A 23165-nucleotide genomic window follows, 5' to 3' on the forward strand; every position below is an offset into this window, starting at 1 on the left:
TGATGGTTTGGAGGACAGTCTAGGAGCAGAAGTCTGAACTCAAGGAGTGGGTGTATAAATTAGTGCTGTAAAATGATTTAAAAAATTAACTTTATATTTATTTTTATTACAAATATTCACTGTAAAAAACAGAAATAGTATTTTTCAATTCACTTAATACAAGTACTATACTGCAATCTCTTTATCATGAAAGTTGAACTTACAAATGTAGAATTAGGTACAAGAAAATAACTGCACTCCATAACAAAACAATGTTAAACTTTAGAGCCTACAAGTCCACTCAGTCCTACTTCTTGTTCAGCCAATGGCTCAGACAAACACGTTTTTTTACATTTGCAGGAAATAATGTTGCCCCACTTCTTGTTTACAATGTCACCTGAAAGTGAGAACAGGCGTTTCCATGGCATTGTTGTAGCCTTCGTCGCAAGATATTTATGTGCCAGATGTGCTAAAGATTCATATGTCCCTTCATGCTTCAACCACCATTCTATTGTTTAACAGTGCGATTAAAACTGTGATAAATTTTTTTAATGGTATGAATTAACTGCGATTAATCGATAGCCCTAGTATAAATATATATAAAACATACTAAACACCTACATTAAAAGAACATTGTTAAGGTTGCAAAGTCAAGCCCTCAAAGTTAAGAAAAGCCAGAATTTTAGTTGCCTCTGCAATCTTAATTTGGGCTCCATGTGCATATGCATTATAATACGGTTTTTAGTTACACAATCACATTTTTTTCCCACACGACCCCTGTCTCATTCATAGAATGGATGCCCAGTTAATGAGCAGTTGTTCAGTATTTTTTCTCCTCCTTGTTTACACTATTCAAACCCTTTTTTCAAGATGGTTATTAATTTCCTTATGAGCCTTTCTATGGCACTCACCACTATAGTATGCAATCATGTCACAAACATTACTTTATTTTCACAGCTCCCCTGTGGGGTGTGTCTGTGTTGTTTTACAGATAAGGAGCTAAGGCATAGAGAGGTTAAGGTCAGATGTTTTCACTAATTTTGGATGCCCAATTTGAGATGCCTAGGCCCTGATTTTTTGGAGAACTTAGCATTATTTAGCACTTTATATGTTAAAAGCACAGCTCCCATTGACTTCAGTTGCAGCTATAAGTGCTTAGCACTTCTGCAAATTGGACTCCAGAGACTCAAGTCAAGTATCCAGGAAATGAGAAACAAACAAGTAGTGACAACCTATGAAAAGTTTAGTTTAAATGACTTGCCTAGCATCACAAAGGATCTCTGTGGCAGAGACGGGTATAATCCAGTTCCCCAGAGAAGCATGCCTTGACCATGAAAACATCCTTTTCCTGCTTCATTAATTACTCTTTCCCAGTTCTGCAACAACTGAAGCAACAGTCTCCTTCACTGCACAACTTTGAATCATCCCCAGAGCTGGTCCATCCTATGAACTGAGTGAGTCAAGGGTGCTGTGGAAAAAATATATGAACATGTAACTAAAGACACTTGTAATGCATACACATAAGGAGGCTAAATGAAGGTTGCAGAGGCAACCATAATTCTGACTTAATTTTTGAGGGCTTGACTGTGCAATCTTAATGTTCTTTTAATGTAGCTTTGTGTGTGTATGTAATTTTCTAGGTTTCTAAAAAAGCAAACTGAAAAATCAGAAACTGTGTCATATGGCAGCATACTGACACCCATGTGGGTCATCAGCAGGGTTGGAACCAACTATAAGAGTAACTGATAGAAGATGACAACCTACTAGTGCTATGTGCAGGAGATGAGACACTTTGTCAGTGAGGTCACAGATATTAAGGTTATCCATTACTTGCTATTATAAGATCCTGTTTTCAGTTGCTTATAACTTTGCCAAACTTTAACCATTTAGTCTGAACTTTTCTATGCTGGGTGTCTGCCTCAGACTGAATTTTTCTGGAAAAAGTTCAGTCAAACAGTTCAGCCAAAACAGGCTCAACTCTTTCTGAGAACAACGCTAGAGTAAAATACATTATTTTGCCCATGTTAATTCTGGTGATATCTGACAAGTTCTAGCATCTCTACCTTGCAGTTTGCTGGGGGAGGTGGCCTCTCTGAAAAGAGACCAAAGATTGGCCAAATTATAAACACCTGAAAAATCACAGCTCTCACATGCTCAATAGGCCTTGCTAGAGCTTCACAGCTTAATTTCCTAATAGCTGCTTCCCAAATACAGATGAAGACAGTCTTTACCCCCATGAGAGTACAGTTTGAAAGCATTTCCGTAATGCTCAGTAGCACTAGCTACATTGCCATATCTGTTATTTATCTAAACCTAATGCAGGATTTAAGGTCATTTAATAGTGGTGAACCACATACTTTTTAATGGATTAGTGAAATTTTGAACTGTTGCATATTTGAAAATGTATTGCTAAAAATTTAAATATGGTAGGTTTTGAAAATACCCAAGATCAAGCCAAATCTAACATTTCTCTTTCCAACAGGTGGATAGAAGCTTTTCAAGAAGGCACCATATTGTAGTGCCTCAGCACCATCTCTGAGACTAAAGGAGAAAAATGTTATCAAAGGATGACAAGAAATGGAGTACAGCAATTTTGTTTAAAAATAGACTCTACCAGCATCAACCTAAACACAATTTGTATATTTATAAGAATTAGGAGTTGTTGCCTTTTTTTTTTTTTTTTTTTAGGTGTAAGGTAATATTTTTTTAAAGAAATTTGTGTATTTGTTTTTTTCATACAAAGTGTGTTATTTATTAAATTCCAATGTTTACTTAATGGTCAGAATCATTTCTAAGGTTCGCATTGAATTCCAAAGTGCCCTTGTCTTTAGAATAGCAGACAGCTTTTTCGGAAAACTGTCTGTAAAAAAAAACCAAAAAAAAAAAACCACACACATGCTTTACTGCAACATTAGTTTGTACAGTTCTTGAGTTGCTGATACCACTTTACAATTTAACAAGAACAGTTCAAAAAACAAAATATGTCAACAAAACTTTAGGACACATGGTCAGCTATGTTAAAACTCCTTTGACGAGCAGATGACTGACAGGCTGCTCCTTCTCTTGATACAATAGATCAAGTTGTGTGGACTAATTCAATTAAAAAATACAACCAGCTTTTGAATCACAGAAACCCTAGAATTAGTGCTGCTACTTGCTATTTAAGCTTCCACAACACAAAGGCAAACATATTTCTTATGCAATATGGATCCGTTACTAAAGCAAGCTGAAAGGAAAAACAAGAAAAATGTTTTTCTTTCATATTCTGCAGTTGGTGAGATTATGTAGTACAGATGTTATCAAATTATCAATGCCAAAGATATATTTAAACATACTATCTTAAGAAAAAACTTAAGAGTCAGATGATTTTTTTTAATTGCTACTAGTAATATCAAGCACAGGCAAAAATTGTTTGGCATGCAGGAAAAAGATTAAATACTCTATCATTGTTTTTGTTTAAAAATCCCTTTGATACCAATGAGAGTTCCCCATACAGTATGAAACATGGATAAATTACAGTTCTTATAGTTTAAGGCTAAATAAGTATTGTACACTTTAAAATAAATGTTTGAATTGAAATTGTCCTACCAAGAAAGCACAATGTTCTTAGTGACAATGGCATAGAAAATGTGTGCCATTCATTCTAGTACATTTTGCTTACATTATTTGATGTTTTACTTGATGCTTTAAAACACAATCTTTCAGCTGTTTTTAAAAATTTGTTAGTAGACCTCATTAGGAAACACATTGATAATTTTGGTGTATTTATTCTATTATTGAACATTTGAAAAATCATGTTATATAACTGTATAGAATAAATGGAACTAGCATGACAAAACATGAATAGGCCAGGACAACAGTGTTAATATATATATATAAAAACTTGGTAATAGGATTCACAGCTGTTCATCTCCAGTCAAAATGATTCAGGACCATGTTAATAGTGATTTGCTAGTTAATACTAACTATCTTTCCCCAGACTTATCACTGGTTCCTCTGCTTCTAGTGTTTTTACCATGGTGTTGATTAAGACTATAGTTCGGGGTGGGCAGACTACGGCTCACAGGCCACATCTGGCCCACCAGCTAACTTAATCCATCCTTCGAGCTCCGGCTAGGGAGCGGGGTCTGGGGCTTGCCCCACTCCCGTGCTCCAGCCAGGGAGCAGGGGCAGGGGCCACTCCACGCATGCATGCCGCAGCTCCCGGAAGCAGCGTCATGTCCCCCGTCTGGCTCCTATGTTTAGGGGAAGCTGGGGGCTCCGTGTGCTGCCCCCACTGCTCCCATTGGCCTGGAACTGCAGCCAATGGGAACTGTGGGGGTGGTGCCTGCAGACAGGGCAGCGCGCAGAGCTGCCTGGCCATGCCTCCACTTAGGAGCCAGAGGGGGGACATGCCACTGCTTGAGGTAAGTGCCACCCAGAGCCTGCACCCTGAGCCTCTCCTGTGCCCCAACCCTCTGCCCCTGCCCTGATCCCTCTCCCGCCCTCCAAACCCCTCGATCTCAGCCTGGAGTACCCTCCTGCACTCCAAACCTCTCATCACCAGCCCAGAGCCCCTTCCTGCACCCTGAACTGCTCATTTCTGGCCCCACCCCACAGCCCGCACCCTCAGCCAGAGCCTGCACCCCAACCCCAATTTCATGGCCCGCCATACAATTTCCATACCCAGATGTGGCCCTCAGGCCACAAAGTTTGCCCACCCCTGCTCTAGTTCAACAAAGTGCTTCAAGATGTACCTAATTTTAAGAATGTAAGCAACCCCATTGACATCAATGGTACTAATCAGATGCTTGAAGTTAGGCACATACCTGTGTATCTTGCTGAATCAGGGTCTTAACCAGGTTTGTCTGATACAATGTTAAAAATATTGGAAGCCTCGAAAGCCTTGCCTACACTCAGGGGCAGCTTTAGGTCATTTCGCCCGATTCCCCGGAATAGGGCCCCGCGCTGGTGCGTTTTTTAATTTTTACTCACCCAGCGGTGCTCTAGGTCTTCTTCGGTGGCATTTCGGTGGCGGGCCCTTCACTCTCTCTGGCTCTTCAGCGGCATTTCGGGGACGGGCCCTTGAGTGCCACCAAAGACCCAGAGCGAGTGAAGAACCCACTGCCAAAGTGCCACCGAAGACCCGGAGCGCCACCGGTAAGTACGAATTGGGCCCTGCACTTGCTAAAGACGGCCCTGCCTACACTACAGCTCCTGCTGGGTGTAGATGAACTGAAGGTAGCACTGGTGGGATTTACACACATGTCCCACCCCTAAAAGATTCCCTAGTGTAAATACAGCCTATGATTTGTTGGTAGTCTTGCTCTAGCTCTGTGCATGGGCTAGCATTACAAAAAATACAACTAGAATTAACACCCAGTTATCTTGACAGAAGGGTCAAAGATGAACATGGAAGCCAAAATACTCTCTTGCTCCTCAGCAGCAGTCTCTCAAGATCTATTAATTGGACAGAGTGAGGAAGCTTGCGTTGTCACAGCCCTTGTTCTGTTGGTAGAGGGTTTCAGGTACCAATAGAGCAAGGTACATAAGTAATCCCACTGACTTCAATAGACTCAAGTTCTTAATGTTAAGTAAATGCTTGTGTACCCTCCTGAATTAGAGCCTTAAATTATTAAACTCTTCAGTCTTACCCCCTTCATGTGCAACTGAGGACCTGCTTCAATTATCTCTGAAGTTCAATGGGATTAAGGCCTTTATTTGGACAATTTTTAAAAAAAAATTTTAAATGAGAACTAAAAAATGGTTTATGTATTAAAATTTTCTTTTCTTGTCATACATAGGGGCTTTTACTTGATAGTTTCTCAGCAATGCAGCTGTCAGCTGAAGACTAAGTAAGTTATGTCTCTTGCAGGTAGTTTCCTAAACACTGTAAGTTTAGCATCAGTCTTACTCAGGTTGACGTACAGATGTGGTGTGGCTCTTCTGGCTGATGTCACAGCAAGGGAGATAATGAAAGCTTTCTATAAGGACAACCACTAAAAAGAAGGGATCAGCTGCACACAAAAATAAATCCATGCCAAGAGGCGTTTTGTTCGTTTCATTTTGTTTTGGTTTCACTCCCCCTCTGCAAAATAGAGGTAGCCAGTGGTGCTGGAACAATTTTTATAGTAGGGGTGCTGAAGGGCATTGAACAAAACTAAATCATGTTTATGATGGAAACCACTTCAAGCCAGGGGGTGCTGCTGCACTCTAGTTCCAGCTCCTGTGAAAGTAGCCTGATAAAAAGTTAATGCACGGCCCTCAGATAGGGAAGGGGGGTACACATTCAGCCTGATGTGGTTTTATGGCTGGCAGCAGAAAGTGAGCTCCATCTCCTGATCCACTACACATCTCTGAATGATGGTGTAGAGTGAGAATTGTTCCAAAGTGTTAAAATGTCTTCCACGAGCCAGTTGACTTCTTGCTGTAACACCTGATAGAATCCAGAGTATTTCTGAGATACACATCTATTTATTTAAATAGAGCCCTAAAAACAATTGTACAAATGAAGCTATCTGGTTATGAAATGAAATAGATGGGATTTTGAAATTGTAAACACTAACTTGAACAGTAATTTCAATCTTTCCCAAAATATTTGTGCTTTGTGTCACGTGCGAAGACAACTTCTGAGAAGTTCAACATAAGCAACTTGATAAGAGTTCTCAGCCAATCATATTATTTTTCCAAGTTACACTACCCTGTTTTCTCCTAACTTAAACTATCCCCAGCTTCATGGTAGTTTATGCTCAGCATTATTATTTTTAAAAGATGCTTTAGGAAAACTTCCATTATTAGGTAGTCTCTCATTTTTTAACAATGTCAGTGAAACCCTTTTTGTTCACATTTCTGTGCAGTGTTAGCTACCAAACTGTCCATTTCTGTGCTAGTATTGTAGACAATCAGAAAGTTTAAATTGACTATCTTGTTTTCATTGACCAAGCTAAACAGAACAATAAAAATGGCATAAATGATTAATGTATTTTCATTTCAGTTTTAATAATTGGAACAATTGGTAACAGATGAGGATAATATTTTCCATACTAATAATACAAGTTAGGATATTCCTTTTAAAAATATACATTTTAACCTGTTTCCTGAAGTATTATGTGTTCTAAGATCCATGGTAAAGTATTGATATAGCATATCTTTAATTCAGTTCCATCAAAGATGCCACATTCACTTTTCATTTGGCTATTGTACACCAATCAATTCATTAAGCAAGGGTTGCAAAACCAGCATGGTTTTAAAAACTGGCTTTCTCTGCATAAGAGACCTAAAATAATAGATAAGATTGGTTAGTACAATGCATGACGAACACTGGCCCTGAAGATTTTCTAATGTATTATTTCTGGGCAAGTAGAGGTTTTTAGGCAGTCTAAGAAAACTTTGAGTTAACAATTATTTTAAAAACCATAAGAATGGCCATACTGCGTGAGAACAAAGGTCCATCGAGCCCAGTATCTGTCTACCAACAGTGGCCAATGTCAGGTGTCCCAGAGGAAGTGAACCTAACAGGTAATGATCAAGTGATCCCTCTCCTGTCATCCATCTCCACCCTCTAACAAACAGAGGCTAGGGATTAATTTCTATGAATTTATCTAGTTCTCTTTTAAACCCTGTTATAATCCAAGCCTTCACAATCTCCTCAGGCAAGGAGTTCCACAGGTTGATTGTGCACTGTGTGAAGAACTTCCTTTTATTTGTTTTAAACTTGCTGCCCATTAATTTCATTTGGTGATCCCTAGTCCTTATATTATGGGAACAAGTAAATCATTTCCTTATTCACTTTCTCCACACCCCTCATGATTTTATATACCTCTATCATATCCCCCAGTCTCCTCTTTTCCAAGCTGAAAAGTCCTAGCCTCTTTAATCTCTCCTCATATGGGACCCATTCCAAACCCCTAATCATTTTAGTTGCCCTTCTCTGAACCTTTTCTAATCACAGTATATCTTTTTTGAGATGAGAAGACCACATCTGTACACAGTATTTAAGATGTGGGCATACCATGGATTTATATAAGGGCAATAAGATATTCTCTGTCTTATTCTCTATCCAATTACAATACACTTATTAGGCAAGGATTGTTAGCATGTGAGTAACTTTTTAATGAACACTTGAAGAATACTGGGGGGATGGTTCCTGAAAAAGCTTAAGTTATATCTCTTGAAATAGGGAAGTGTAGCAAGATTAAAGGTATTTAATGAATTTTTGCCATAACTGCTCTTTGTTATAATTATTTTTCAAATACACTTTATTTGGAGCCATCCTAATTAATCTGTGCTGTCTAAAAAGTATAAATAGTAGAACCTTTATTTTGTAAATTGAAACAGCTGAAATTCATTGTAAATAGATGTTGATATGTACCAAGTTTGTACAAAATAAATCTGCAATAGTTAAGAGTCTGCTTTTCCATTTTGAATATATTTTTTTACAACTCTCTTATTATCAGGAGCTTATGTAGTCCATGATTCCTTGGCTGCAGAGTTGTCAATCTTGTAGTTATTTAAATTATGTTTCTAGCCTTTATGGTTTCAGGCATCATCTTGCAAAGGTGAACTGAGCACAAACTGATACAGTGATGTGTGGCTGAGTTTTCTGACTGCTTGAAACAATATTTCTAAGAGATGAGAACTGTGTCATTCACGTAATTTAGGACACTATGGAATTCTAGCCTGTGAGTGTGTGTGAGTGAGAGAGAGAAAGATTTGGTATTTTTGTCACAGAATGTATTTTGTTGCAGCCAGATGCCCAACGTTCTATTTTTTGTCTCCTCCCCTTTGGAATCGCCTGCAGCTGCCTCCTGCCTTCCAGTTTCCCCACAAAGGTTTGTTACTTGGATTACAGTTCATGCTCCCTCCTGTGTTCCATGAAGGAGTGGGCTGGTAAGCTAGTGCTTGCAGACGGGGTGGGAATGGGATAAGCCAAAAGTATTGGCTGGTGAGCTGGCCTGCCAGGTAAGTGGAGAAATGAACCCTTGAAGCAAGCTGCAAACTACCCCTTCTCTGGCACACAATGAGAGATGGAGAATAGCAGTTCTGAGCTGGCTGCCTGGACAACGCTGCAGGAAGTGAGGCCTGAGGAATGAAGCCAAGCTGCCTGGTGAACACAGTGAAGAAGAAAACATCTTCAGAAATCATATTAGAAAATCCGTAATGAAACATTGTACACCTATGAATTTCTTCAGCTATGAACACAATTGTGTGTGCATAGGAGGGAGTGGGAGGTGGGAATGAAGGATTTAGTAAGTTAACATTGTTACAGAATTTAGTCCTGTTTTGCTGCAGAGTACATGGTGTCCTAGCTATTATCAAAGAACTATTAAAATTCTGTGAGTCTTTTGTGACCCTTCAGCTCTTACCATTGATCAATCCTACCCAAAACAATATAAGTATCTGGTTGATTATATCTGTTGAGTTTTACTGCAATTACCTCTGTCCTTTAGAAAAAGGACATACACCCATGTCTGATTCCTGTAAATGTCAGATATAGTAAACAGACTGCAACTAGCTTGTAAACTTTCAATAGTCTTAGGAGGAAAAAATGTGATATAAATGTGCATTTAGCTTGAGACAGTGTGTCTGATCAGAAAACAAGTGATGATTGCAAAGATACAAAGCTAAGATTGTAGCAGTGGGGCATTGGGAGGGAATATTTTCAAGGTAAAGGAGGAAAGCTGAAGGGTTTTAATGCAAAGAATACAGGTAACAATTGCTCACTTTTCAATTACTTCATGCCTTTCTTTGCTGGATATTGATGCTGACTTTATCCAATGGGAAATTACATAAACTGATTTGAGTTTATATAATTTAATTTTATTTATCACAGAGTGACCTAGTCCTGAAGATCCCATTTCTCTACAAATATGGCTGCCCAATCTTGTTGAATTAGCAGGAGGTGGCTAGTAAAGAAAAGCAATGAAGCACGTTATTGAATTAATATTTTTTCTAGGGCTGTGGATTAATCGCAGTTAACTCACACAATTAACAAAAAAAATTTAATCAAAAAATGAATCCTGATTAATTTTAGTTTTAATTGCACTGTTAGAATTACAACTGAAATTTATTAAATGTTTTGGATGTTTTTCTACATTTTCAAATGTATCGATTTCAATTACAACATATTATACAAAGAAGACAGTGCTTACTTAACATTGCTATTTTTTATTACAAATATTTGCACTGTAAAAATGGCAAACTCTCCTCATACAAGTACTGTAGATCAATCTTTTTATGGTGAAAGTGTAACTTACAAATGTAGATCTTTTTATTACAATAACTGAACTCAAAAACAAAACAGTGTAAAACTTTGGAGCCTACAAGTCCACTCCGTCCTACTTCTCATTCAATCAGTCGCTAAGACAAGTTTTACATTTACAGAAGATAATGCTGCCCACTTCTTATTTACAGCATCACCTGAAAGTGAGAACAAGCGTTCGCATGGGACTTTTGTAGCCAGCGTTGCAAGGTATTTATGTGCCAGATATGCTAAATATTCATATGCCCCTTCATGCTTCGGCCACCATTACCAAGGATATGTTTCCAGGCTGATGATGCTCATTAAAAAAAAATATTAATTAAATTTGTGGCTGAACTCCTTGAGGGAGATTTGTATATCTCTTACTCTGTTTTACCCACATTCTGCCATATATTTGGATGCTTATCAAGCAGAACCCTTTATCAGCATGGATGCATGTCCTCTGGAATGGTGGTTGAAGCAGGAGGGGACATATGAATATTTAGTGCATCTGGCACATAAATATCTTGCGATGCCAGCTACAACAGTGCCATGCGAACCCCTGTTCTCACTTTCAGGTGATATTGTAAACAAGAAACTGGCAGTATTATCTCCTGCAAATGTGAACAAACTTGTTGGAGTGACTGGATGAAAAAGAAGTAGGACTGAGAGGACATCTAGGCCTCAACATTTTACATTGTTTTATTTTTGAATGCAGTAATTTTTTGTACATAATTCTACATTTGTAAGTGGAACTTTCATGATAGATTGCATTACAGTACTTGTATAAGGTGAACTGAAAAATATTACGTGTTTATAGTGCAAATATTTGTAATAAATAAATATAAACTGAGCACTGTACACTTTGTATTTGGTGTTGTAATTGAAATCAATATATTTGAAAATGTAGAAAACATCCACAACTATTTAAATAAATGGTATTCTATTATTGTTTAACAGTGATTAATTTTTTCACATAAAATTGTTCTCTTAGGGTACATCTACCTGGCAAAACAAAAACCTGCAGCAGCGAGTCTGAGTCTGGTTCACATTATGGCACTAAAAATACCATCTAGACATTCAGCCTGGAGCTTGGGTTCTGAAATCTACCTGCCTCCCTGGGCTTCAGAGCCAAGCCTCAATCCAAACGTCTACACAACTATTTTTAGTCCTGTCGCACAAGCCAGAGCCTGTAGACCCAGACTCTGTGACTCACTGCAATGGGATATTTTTTGCTGAGTAGACAGATCCTTACAGTTAAGGTTGCTGTAGCAATTAATATAAACCTTATCCAAACCATGCAACTGGTTGGCAAGGGGCATCAAAATCCTGGGAGTTATCTTGCCACAACTTTCTGATAGTTTTATCCAAGGATACAGCATAATACTTACCTAGATGATCAGAGTTAGGTGGTGGTTTCTGGAGTACATGCTGTACAAATGCTTTCCCTCTAAGTGGTAGCCTGACAAGTTTAACCAGCAAAGTTATTTCACGCTTGTCACCAGTAGCCAGGAACCAGTCCAAAGCACTGGTGGTTGGACGAGTTGTTCCTAGCACCTCTATGAGTAAAACTGGATGAAATTCAGACCATCTACCATTTATCTCTTCATGATATTGTAGATTGTTTTGAATCTGCAAGGTAGTACATGTAATCACAATGGTAGGGACTTAAGTGAGCCACTGAGCACTGACTGTCTGGATTAACCAAGCTATCCACAGCTCAAAACACATCCTCTGATGTTTTGCCCATGCTATAATCAAGGCAAAGATACTTTTGTACTTTTTGATATAACACTGGACTGAGGAGAACTGGATTATATTTCCCCTTCTGCCACTAGCCTGCTAAGATCTTACACAGTCATTTCACTGCTCTGTGCCTCAGTTTCCGCATCTGTAAAATGGGGATAGTGATCTGTCCCCTAAGAAAGCACTTTGAGATCTACTGATGAAAAGCACTACAGAAGAGCTACTTATTTTGTCTATTGCAGAGAGTCTCAAACTGTGGTCTGCAGACTCCATTCAGGTGGTCTACGAATAGTTCCCTCTAAGGTGAGCACCTGGGTGGCCGCTCATAAGAGAACAAAGGGCCATCTGCCTAATTGGCTCTGATAATTAAGTGCTTGTGGGGAGGGAGAGAGGGCACATCCATTGCATTAGAAAGGTAAGACCACTGCTATTAAAATATGATGTGTGCTTTTATTTCTAGAACAAAAAAAATTAAGGGTTTTTGTTATATGATGCTTTTATCCAAACTGCTTTACAACAGTTAGCTAACAGTACTAACAACATTTGGAAAGATCACTAAGTGGTCCGCTGAGACCCTCAGCAATTTTCAAGTGGTACATGGAAAAAAAATAATTTGAGAACCACTGGTCTCTTGCACAGCTTTAGTATGAGAATTCAAAATATATTTGAGGCAATCATACAGGTTCCCAATGAGATGACTGCCACGGCCCTGTAACCATCTTCCCTCTTGCTTCAGTTCAGATAGGTCAGTTGTAAATTAAGATGACTTGTGGGAATGAAGCAGAGGAAGAGGAAACTTTGAGCTATTGGTCTGATGACTGAGGACAAACCTATTACATCTGACTGATTGAGACGTTCATGTGTTTGGCTGCTCCTTGCATGGCTTCTGCCTAGGAGCTGGTGTCTCCTGCTTTGGAGAGCTCTGAAACTGATCTAGGTTGCATCTGTATATTTACGGCTGCTGTAGTAGAATCTCTATAATTAGAATCTTCCAGTACTTCAATGCTACACGTCTTGGTGTGGTGCCTTTCACCAGAGGTCCAGCTTTGAGAGCATAGTTCATGAGCTATGGCTAAAGGGAGTCTTGGCAGTATTCTAGCCATCTCTTGGCCATAAGGACATGGGAACAGTGCCTGGACAACATGAGCCTGGAAGCAGCAGCCGGAGACCAGACCAGCCCCCAAGCAAAGAGCTGCTCTATAAAGAAGCTAATTCACAATCAGTTAAATTGATAGGTAGCAGGTTTAAAACAAACCTATACTTCCTCACACCATGCACAGTCAACCTGTGAAACTCGTTGCCAGGAGATGTTGTGAAGGCCAAACTATAACTAGGTTCAAAAAATAATTAGACCTGTCCTCCATAAACTTATCTATCAATGGCTATTAGTCAAGATGGTCAAGGATGCAGCCTCATGCTCTGGATGTCTCTACACCCCTGACTGCCAAAAGCTGGGACTGTATGACCGGGAATAGCTGACTCAATAAATTGCCCTGTTCTGTTCACTCCTTCTGAAGGATAGGACACTGGCCACTGTCTGAAAACAGGATACTGGGCTAGATAGAGCCTGTATAGGTCTGACCCAGTATGGCTATTTTTATGTTCTTAATCACATTAAGCAAAACCCAGATTAGGACATGAAGACATTTGCCATTTTCTGGACCTTCAGGCCTAACAGGTACATTTGAGGATACACGCCCTACCAAACCAATGATAGAGCAGTCTGTTGGAACAACGTTCTCCCTCAGAGCAATTTGGTCAAAACAGGCACTGGATGCTCGCAGGAGCGGTGTGCACCAATCTGAAGCTCCATGGGTAATGATCAGTATAGACCTAGTTAGACCATCCAGTTGGTTGGTCCATGCTGGCTGCCCATGTGATGTTAGAAACAGCTGCAGCTGGAACAGCATTCAAGTGGCAGGAGGTGGTTTTTTGCCTTGGATTGGGGGCTGTGGGCTAAGTACATATGCTACTCTTGAGAGAATTGTTCACACAATATTTTAAAATTCTGCATATTTTATCTGTCAAAACAACACAATATAATCATGCCTGTTTCTATTATTTGGGTAATTTATTTCAAAATACCTGTCAGCCAGTCTGTCTGTAACAATACAAACAACAAAAAAGATTCAGGAAATGTTTTTTAATAAATAGATTTCTTACTAGGTGTATGAATACAGATCTCTGAATAATAATTAATTTAAACTACAATACAGAAATGTATTTCCCACACCCCTCAAAACAGTGCAAAGGCTTGGGAGAGTTGGGTAACAGATGCGCTGAGGGAGAGGGAAGTAATTGCTGGGAAGGAGCATGGGAGTGAACCTGGAGCGTTGTTGGGTGTGAGCTGGGCCAGATTAACCTTTTGTGGGCCCAGCGCCAAGCATATTTTTGAGCCCCCATAGGGGCAGTGGCGCATGGCACGGGGATGGGAGGTTGGTCCCCAGAGCAAGGAGTTGGCCAGGGGCATGGCATGGCAAGGGCGGCCCCACTCCACCCAGCCCAGTGCACTATTTACAAACCAGTAGTTGCCAGACCCACGATGGCCCGTCCAGCCCTGTGCTGCCAGCATGCTCCTTCCCCTCAGGGGTGGGCCCATGCCGTGCCACACATCCTCCCCCCCGAGCCCAACACTGGAACACACCTCCACCCCCAATTCTCTATGGCCAAAGCCCCCCCAGGCCCTACCACAAATGCACAGTGCCCTGCACGCCACCACACCTACTGAATGGCCCCCTGCCCACAGCCCAGCCACAACTGCCTAGCATCCCACACCGAAACCTCACTCCCTAGTGCCCCATCACACAGACCTTCCCTGCCCCCTCACAGCCAAGCACCCCCTCAGGCCTACCACAGATGCACTCTCACACGCCCTGCCTACTGGCCATACTCACCAGCTCTTTGGAGGTCTGGTCCCCAAGACTGGTCCCAGGGTGGGGAATCACTCCAGCCCCTCAGGATTTGCACCATCAGCCAGGCCAGGGCTTGCTCAATACAGGCTCCAGCCAAGCCCCCGACGCTGTCCCCCCTGCACTGGCTGACACTGGCCAGGCTTCTGCATCGGTGGTCCCAGGCAGCTCTTTTCTGGGGAGACAGATGCACCCTCACAGGTGGTGGGAAGCAGAGACTGCCCAGAGCCAGAGCTGCACTGGGGTCAGACCAGGAGCCAGAGAGAAGCTGGCAGGTGGAATCAGGGGGTAGAGAGGAGCCCTTGGCTGGCCAGTGGGCAGGCCCATTAGAGGAAGTGATGGTGGGAGAAGCCAGTGGGCTGGCAGGGCCTCAGTGCAGGCAGAGCAGGCTGGGGCCCCTTCTGAGCATGGGCCTGACTCCGTGGTGCCACTAGCACCATTGTAAACATAGCACTGGGTGTGAGTCATCCAGGACAGGGGGTTTGGGGGGCAGGACCAGCGCTAGGGGTTTGAGCGCCCATGGCGCACGGCAATTTTGCCGCCCCGCACGCTAGTCCCGCGGCTCCGGTGGGGCTGCCGCAGTCGTGCCTGTGGGTGGTCCACCGGAGCCACGCGAGCAGCCGACCATCCACAGGCACGACTGCGGCAGCTCCACCGGAGCCACCTGCCGTCCCCTCCAGCAAAACGGCACCCACCAATTATTCTGGCGCCCTAGGCAATTGCCTAGGCTGCCTAAATGGTAGCGCCGGCCCTGTTTGGGGGGGAGGGGGAGGCCTCTGGGATGGGGCCAGAAATGAGGGTTTCAGGGTGCAGGAGATGTTGCCCGGAGCCGCTGGAGTCCCTTTTTGATTGGTCATTCTGGGCAATAACCAGCCACCCTACAACCTGAGACCCCAGCAGGTCAGAGGTGGGCGGTACTGACTAATGGCTGCGCCGGGGCGGCTGGTCACCGCTCTCTGCCCTGGGTTCCCCAAAGCAAGCGGCGCTGGGGGCGCCAGAGCCACGCCCCATGTTCACGTAGGGGACAGGCCCCGCCCAACGACCTCACGTGGCTCCCGGGGCCTCACCCCTTCCATTGGAGTCCTCGCACCCGCCCGCTCCGGCCTCTTCCTGCTCCCTCCCACCGCCGTCCGCGAGCTGCGCCCGCCTCACGTGCCCCTCCCGGCGGGCTCGCTGTGTGCGCAGGCGCGGGTCGGGGACAGGAGCGAGGAGGGCGGAGCGCCGCGCGGAGCGGAGGGGCGGGGTCACGAACTCTGACCTCCCGGAGCCGCCACCGACAAATAACCCCCCAGGAGAGGCCGCCGGGAGCTGGGCCCGCCAGGTGAGAGCGGCCGGGCTGGCCTGCAGCCGTTTTCCGCCCCCAGGCTCGGCAACGGCTCATGCTAGGCCTAGCACGGAGGCGCTGCGCTGCTTGGGGGCGGCTCTCATCCCTCGTCCCGCGCCGCGACCCGGGGAAGCGGCCCCCTCTCTGTCTGTCCCCGGGCGCTCGGCTCTGTCCTGGCTTCCCCGGGCGGCGGCTCCGCGCCCTCCTGACCTTTCACCTGACAGGAAAAGCTTCTGTCTCCTTTCCCCGGATCCCGGGGCCCGCTCCGCCCGCCCGGGAGTTGGGGTGGGGGGCGGCTCCCGCTCCTCATCCCACCCGAGGCAGCGGCTGAGTTTCCCGCTTCCCCGCCGGGCGGGAGCCCCCGGAGGCCACTGGGGAGGGCGGAGGTTGGGAGCGGGACTGGCCCGTTAGGCTGCGGGAGCGTTAGCGCCCGGGTCTCCCCTTCCCCGTTAGCGCACAGGCGGCCGCAGCAGCCATTTTGTGTGGGGCCGAGCGTCCCGTGCGGGTTTGGCCGCGGCTGCTCGGGCGGAGAAGGAGGCTGGGCCCTGCCTCCGTCCCGCTGCTACGTAGGGAGCTGTTCAGCAGCAGGCTGGCCCCAGGGGCGCTCGGGACCCGAGCTGCGTGGGCCCCGTACTCCTCCCCGGCGGAGAGGCTTGTCTAACGCCACCTTTCAAATGACAGGATTAAAGGCCGCGCCAACCACTTTCCCTGGCGGGGTGTGTGTGTGGGGAGGTGTCAGGCGAAAGCTGCTTCCGCCTCGCCTTTTGTCTCCTTCATCACAGAGGAAAAAGCTACTCCCTTGGGTGGGCTGTGAAATGTGCGGGCTGAATATCAACTTTCTAATCGATATAGAGGACAAGTTCGCTCTTGCTAGCAGCCATTTTAATAGAAAGCGGCAGCGTCTGCCCAGGTGTGTGACTGTGAAATCAAGATGCCTTCAACTTGGAGACCTGTCAAATTGAATGCAATGTTTTTAAGCAAAAGGCTTGCGTGGTACACAGGAAAGGTCTTTGTTTTCTCTCTGCCCCTTTTCTCCCCCGTCCCCCGTGAACTTAACCTGGTGCTTGCTGAAGGTGCCTGCCTGACAATCCCAGAGACTGAAAAGTTCTCCAAGTTCAGTACAAGCCATTCACTGGCAGTACTCTTCCCTATTTTGTCCCACCACTGTATTAAACCCGATTTGAAGGCTCTTCATGGGTGCCATAGCACGCTTCCTTGGTTGACATTCCCACTCAGTGTTTTGGTTAATACAGTCAGGCTGCAAATTGATGCGGATGCCAATGTGAGTTGGACAGACAATCCATTCCCTCCAGCTAAGACACTAGATGTTAAAGCATCTAGGGTTGGTTGATGTAAGTTGTTAGTTCAGATCTGTTCCATACAGAATAATAACCAAGATCTGGAGGGGGTAAGGCTTCATTCTATTGATAATCCCCTGACTGTCCAGGTTTAGTGAAAATAGTACCTCATCCATCTTGTCTTTCTATAATCCTGAAACCAACCTGCCTACAACTACACTGCATGCAGGTTTAGTGAAGTTTGATATTTTTCCTTTTTAATACAGTATGAAGGTAGAATCCTAGGACTGGAAGGGATCTCTGGAGGTGATCTAGTCCAGTCCCCTGCATTCATGGCAGGACTAAGTATTATCTAGACCATTCTTGCCAGATGTTTGTCTAACCTGCTCTTGTGGAGTCTCATGGAGATTCTGCAACCTCCCCAGGCAACTTATTCCAGTGCTTACCCACTCTTGACAGTTAGGAAGTTTTTCCTAATGTCCAACCTTTACCTCTCTTGCTGCAATTTAAGCCCATTGCTTCTTATCCTATCCTCAGAGGTTAAGAAAAATATTTTTTCTCCCTCCTCCTTGTAGAAACCTTTTACATACTTAAAAACTGTTATCATGACTCCTTTCAGTCTTCTCTTTTCCAGACTAAACAAACCCAGTTTTTTCAATCTTCCCTCTTAGGTCATGTTTTCCAGACCTTTAATTGTTTTTGTTGCTCTTCTCTGGAGTCTTTCTAATTTGTCCACATCCTTCCTAAAATGTGGTACCCAGAACTGAACACAATACTGCAGTTGAGGTCTAATCAGTGCAGAGTAGAGCTGAAGAATTATTTCTTGTGTCTTGCTTGCAATGCTTCTGCTAATACATACCAGAATGTTTGTTTTTTTTCCCATGTAAATTGTCTTACAAATGTTGATAGGCTCCTGTATAATTGATACAGCAGACTTACTGTTTGCCGCTCATTTTGCCCCGTGTGTTTTGGTTTTTTTTTATTGTACCCATTAGTGCCCAAAATGTGCTGGATACTGGTCAAATGCAAAAGGCAGAGTCTGTGCCCTGTAAAACACATGTGTTTTGTAATAACTTTCATTTTTGCCAAAATACATTTGTTGAAGTGGACATTGACTTCAATAAAGGGCAAGGCTAGCCAGACTTCTTGCCAAACACTGAGATACTCATTGACTGTATATTAAATCTTGTGTTTGTATCTGGTAGTGGCTACTCTTGAAAGGAGTTATGAATGCTAATATTGTAGGCAGTGGCACTCTTCTTATTTATTTGCATTATTGAAGCATGTAAGAGTCCTAATTGTGGACCTGGACCCCATTGTGCTAATGCTTATTTATTTAAAAAAAATATAGCTCAATATTTTAGTCAGTTGGAACTGGGCAATTCTTCCACAGAAAATGTTAAAAATGAAATGTGGAACCACTGCAGAGTCAGAAGAAATGACATTGTTCTGTGTTGTCTTTCTGTTTACACTTTTCTTTGTAGTTTTTCTGTTTTGGGGAAAGTCAATTTGTGGCTTTCTGAAGGCAGTGTTTCCTGTCTGAAAAGAGTTGCTATGTATGATTCTTAGACTATGGGAAAGAGACATCATCTTAAATTGGCATCTGTCACCTTAATATCTGAATGTCTCCGGGAGAACAAAAATCCCGTTAGGCCAGTGGTCTAACTATTCTGTTTTTTTTCCCCAGGACTCCTGGGGTTGTCTCTTAGCAGATTTATTTCTCTTCCTCCTTTTCTCATTCTTTACTGTTTTTACTTGTAGCTGTGAGAAAGCTAAATCAAAGAAATATGTTTTACTTTTCATTTGGAAGGCAGTGAGCTTTGTGGGCATTTTTATCTTCTCCTTTAATGAGTTCCATAGCTTTGGTCCTGGTGCCAAAAAAGCTGTTGCCTGCTCTTGTAAGCTTGAGGTTGAACATCATGGTTTCTACAGAATAGAGCTTTGATGCATGATTCTAACTCAATTAACTCTATCTTCAGTTAACTCTAATTTTTTCTGTAGATTACTGAAAAGGAGCTGTTGGAACTGATGGCTCAATAATAATGGGACTGTAGTTGCTGTTGACAAAGTCTCTGTCACTATTGCTCAGATGTGAAATGTATTTACAGATGATTTAGATTCAAAGTTATCTGTTTCATTAATACCGATTTCCCTATGTAACATAAGATCTAGAGTATTTATAGTGACAAAATGCTGAACATTACATTGCTTAAATTTTGTATGTTGACGTATTTATTTTTTGTTGTTTTACTTACTAGTTTACTGTGCATGCATTGTATTGGTTAATGTGTAATAAACATACATTTTCTCCATCCAATAAAGTTGCTGTAGTTTTACTATGGTTTGTGAAGCAAAGTTGTCACATGGGAGAACAGATAAGCTATGGTCTATATTGATACTTTTTCAGAATCAAATAAAGACCAATTTCCAAATATAGGGGACTCGTCTGTGTGTCAAGATTCTAAAATCGATTGTCAAGTATATACTTATTCTCCTGGCTTCTGAACCACAAGTAGTTGAGGTTTTGTCATCTTGATTCTGCAAAGCTGAAAACAAATATTGTAGGATTTCACAGCATCCTGTGTATATTTGGTGAAAGAATGTTGTTGGTTCTCTCGAGAGAATGAAAACTACAGCTAGTAAATATGAGAAAAAGAATGCTTTATACACTTACTGTATAGAATATTTGCCTAAGGAAAACTATAAATTGTCACTGTTTCTTAGCCATGATACTTGGTATATAGTTTTAGATGTCTTCATTTAATCCTACAATCCTGTTCCACCATGTTTACAAAGATTATGGGGGCATTCCACTATCTGCTAAAAATATTAGTGAGAGATGGGAGGGCATGGCTTGGGCAAGTAGAGAGCCATGTAGGGTATGTACTCATGCACATACCCCACCCTTCAGGTGTGTCTATAATATACTTGCCTAAACAGTGCCTCAGTGGTTATACTGCTGTTTATACCCATGCTAGGGGCTCTCTGCTTTCAGCCCTGCCTGGGGTGGCTGGGCTCCAGGTTGTCAGACCTGCACCTACATCACCTGTAGCACTTACATCACCCCATGGTGACAGCTCGGGCTTTCAAAGGGAACAACAGGGGATGTAAGCATAAATAAATAAAAAGATTTCGCAGTCCCTTCCAAAATGTCTGGTCGTCTGGATTTGGCCTGCAGTCCACCTGTTGACTGTAAAGTATATAAGGACCTCTATTTTTTTATCTTCTCCTTTGCATTAGAAATTCAGATCTAGTCTATCTAGGTTTGTTTGTTTTTCCCTGAAGTTCCATGGACAGCTAAAGAAACTAGTAAACTTGACATTAAACACAAGCGAAACCTGATTGAGGGGGAAATGATTTTTATTCAGGCTCTGTAAATCTTTTTCATTTCCTATTTAACCCGGGAATTACAGACAAAAATATCTTTTAAATATTAAAAATACTTGCTCCTTCAATCAAAGGTTGCAAAACCTCAAAATTCAGAGGATAACAGGAAAAATCATATTATGAGCTCTTTGGGACAAGTGGTGTGTGTGTCTTCCTTAATCTTTGTATACTACATTGTGGGCACTACTATAAATACCAACTATTTGTAAGGGAAAAACAAGCAGATATTTTTAGAAAAAACTTTGTTTTTTTAATGCATAAGCATAAAAAGTACAGAGTTCATTAATCGTATATTTTCAAACTAAAAAGTAATTCCTATACAAATGGAGTTAGTGAAAATCTGTATGGAAGATTTACTTTTTACATTGTTTAGAAAGGAAAAGGATGTCACTACAGAATATAGGGCTTTGAAGGCAGCAGGGAATAAGAGATAATAGGTTACTTCCACTAGCTTGGAAAAATACCATATTTTAATTCACTGCTTCTAAATTTTTTTTCCAGAGGTGGATTCTTTCATCGATTACCTTCCCTAGCAGTCCTGTTCCCTTATCTGTCCTCCAACTGCATGTTTAATATGAAAAAATTAATATCAGGATAGCATTAAAGATATGAGGAAAAAATGCTTTAATGTGACTGGTGCAGATATAAGCATGATTGCTTTTTCCTCCTCATTTTATACTTATGAGTGTCAAATCTCCCCTTATTTTCTTGCAGACCCATCTATTTTAAATTTCCTTGATTATTGCCATTGTCTGTCTTCGTTTGTCTGACTCTCTTAAATGTTGTTGTGTGCAAACATGATCATAGAAACAATATACCAAAATATGAAACACCGAAGAGGGGTGTGCATAGTTGCTTAAGATATTTTTGTTAGACCAAGAAAACCCCAAACGCTTCTGGTAGTCTTCAGAGTCCTGAATTGGGCTGCTGTTCATAGGAAATATTACTTTGTGAAGACTCCTTTGCCATTGTGAGAAATGTGGTTCGTTGGACTACAGTTTGAGAACTGCTGGTTTAGATTTTTATGCTGCTTGAACTTCCTGGTATTAAACTACTGAACTAAGTTTTGCAGCTTTTTCAAGGAATGCTTCTGAGGCCACTGGTAAAGGAGACCGATTCTGCAGTGCTTTAGAAATAATAAAAATGAAGCAAAAAATGTAAAACTATATACAGTAAGGCTAAGTTGCATCGAAACACAATCAGGACGATGATGCAAGTGGTAAGAGAGACTACCAGTGAACTGACAAATGCTGAAGAAGTGCTGGAAGGAGCATTCTGATGAAGTGCTGAACCCTGTAGTTCATCCAGATGCAAGCATTCTATGTACTCTAGATGGACAGGGCAGCTTGCAAGGCAGAATGGATATCATCACTGAATCACCATCAGGAAAAGAAAGAGAGCAGTGAAGCAGTTAAAACAATGGAAAAGCTGCAGGAATAGACAATGTAATAGTTGAGCAGCTAAAATGTGATGGGACAAGTGCTATCAAAGCATTAGGGAAAATACTTAAGGTATGGGAGCAAGGGGGAAGTACTGGATGACTGGCTGAAGGCAATAATATCAGTCCCGAAGAAAAGCAATCCTCCCAATCCAAATAATTATAGAGGTGCAGGCTTCTTATTAGTACCAGGAAGAATGATGAAAGTAATTATTAACAAATTAAGGTCAGTTTTAGAGGATGTAGCAGGCAAGGAACAGTGCAGCTTTAGACCAGGTTGAAGTTGCATTGTTCAGGTATACACACTCTGACAGTTATTTGGGGGAGGGTAAGAAAGGGAATTAAAGATGTTTGCTGTTTTCATTGACTTCACTAAGACATTTGATTTGGTTTGGAAGGATGCATTATGAAAGGAGTAAAATCATATGGAGTTCCACATAGGGTAACTAAAGTTCTAAAAGTTACATATGAAAACTCTCATCGTGCCATAAGAATTGGTGGTAAATTAAGCAGCTGGTTCAAGTCAAACTTTGGTATAAAACAAGAGGGCCTGAAATCACCATGGCCTTTCATCATGTTCTTCATTTGGATATTAAGAATGGTAGACGAATTGGAGGGCATGACATTGGGTGATCTAAAGTTAAGCTCTTCATCTTATGCAGATACATTTGAATTGTTGATGGTACTCTTTTCTACCTTGGAAATGGGTGTAGTTGGCTTGGACTTACAATTACTTTCTTGTCTTGGCACTTATTGTGCCTTGGAAAAGGAACAATAGGTAGAAATGCAGTAGTGGTAAAGTCATAGAACAAATAATACCTTATGTGCACTTAGGAAGCTTCATCTGTGCTGATGGTTCCATCAC

The 23165-nt window shown here is 42.1% G+C and overlaps 2 protein-coding genes across 5 annotated transcripts in view; both read left to right on the forward strand.

The window, feature by feature from the left end:
• FGD6 (FYVE, RhoGEF and PH domain containing 6) overlaps positions 1-4274 on the forward strand; it is a 106218-nt gene extending 101944 nt beyond the window's left edge. Inside the window, exon 21 of the mRNA XM_030548524.1 lies at positions 2462-4274. Within this exon, the coding sequence (XP_030404384.1) occupies positions 2462-2498 (37 nt within the window). The 3' untranslated portion in view covers positions 2499-4274. The remainder of the gene's footprint in view (positions 1-2461) is intronic.
• Positions 4275-16083: 11809 nt separating this feature from the next.
• The window catches only part of NR2C1 (nuclear receptor subfamily 2 group C member 1), an 89811-nt gene continuing 82729 nt past the window's right edge, over positions 16084-23165 (forward strand). For 3 of the 4 annotated variants that reach the window (XM_030548525.1, XM_030548528.1, XM_030548527.1), the window contains exon 1: positions 16084-16174. The gene's annotated coding sequence lies outside the window, so the exon portion shown is untranslated. The remainder of the gene's footprint in view (positions 16175-23165) is intronic. The other variant, XM_030548526.1, reaches the window with a different exon arrangement.

This window comes from Gopherus evgoodei, chromosome 1 (genome assembly GCF_007399415.2).
Source record: "Gopherus evgoodei ecotype Sinaloan lineage chromosome 1, rGopEvg1_v1.p, whole genome shotgun sequence".
In the NCBI taxonomy this organism is placed as follows: domain Eukaryota; kingdom Metazoa; phylum Chordata; order Testudines; family Testudinidae; genus Gopherus; species Gopherus evgoodei.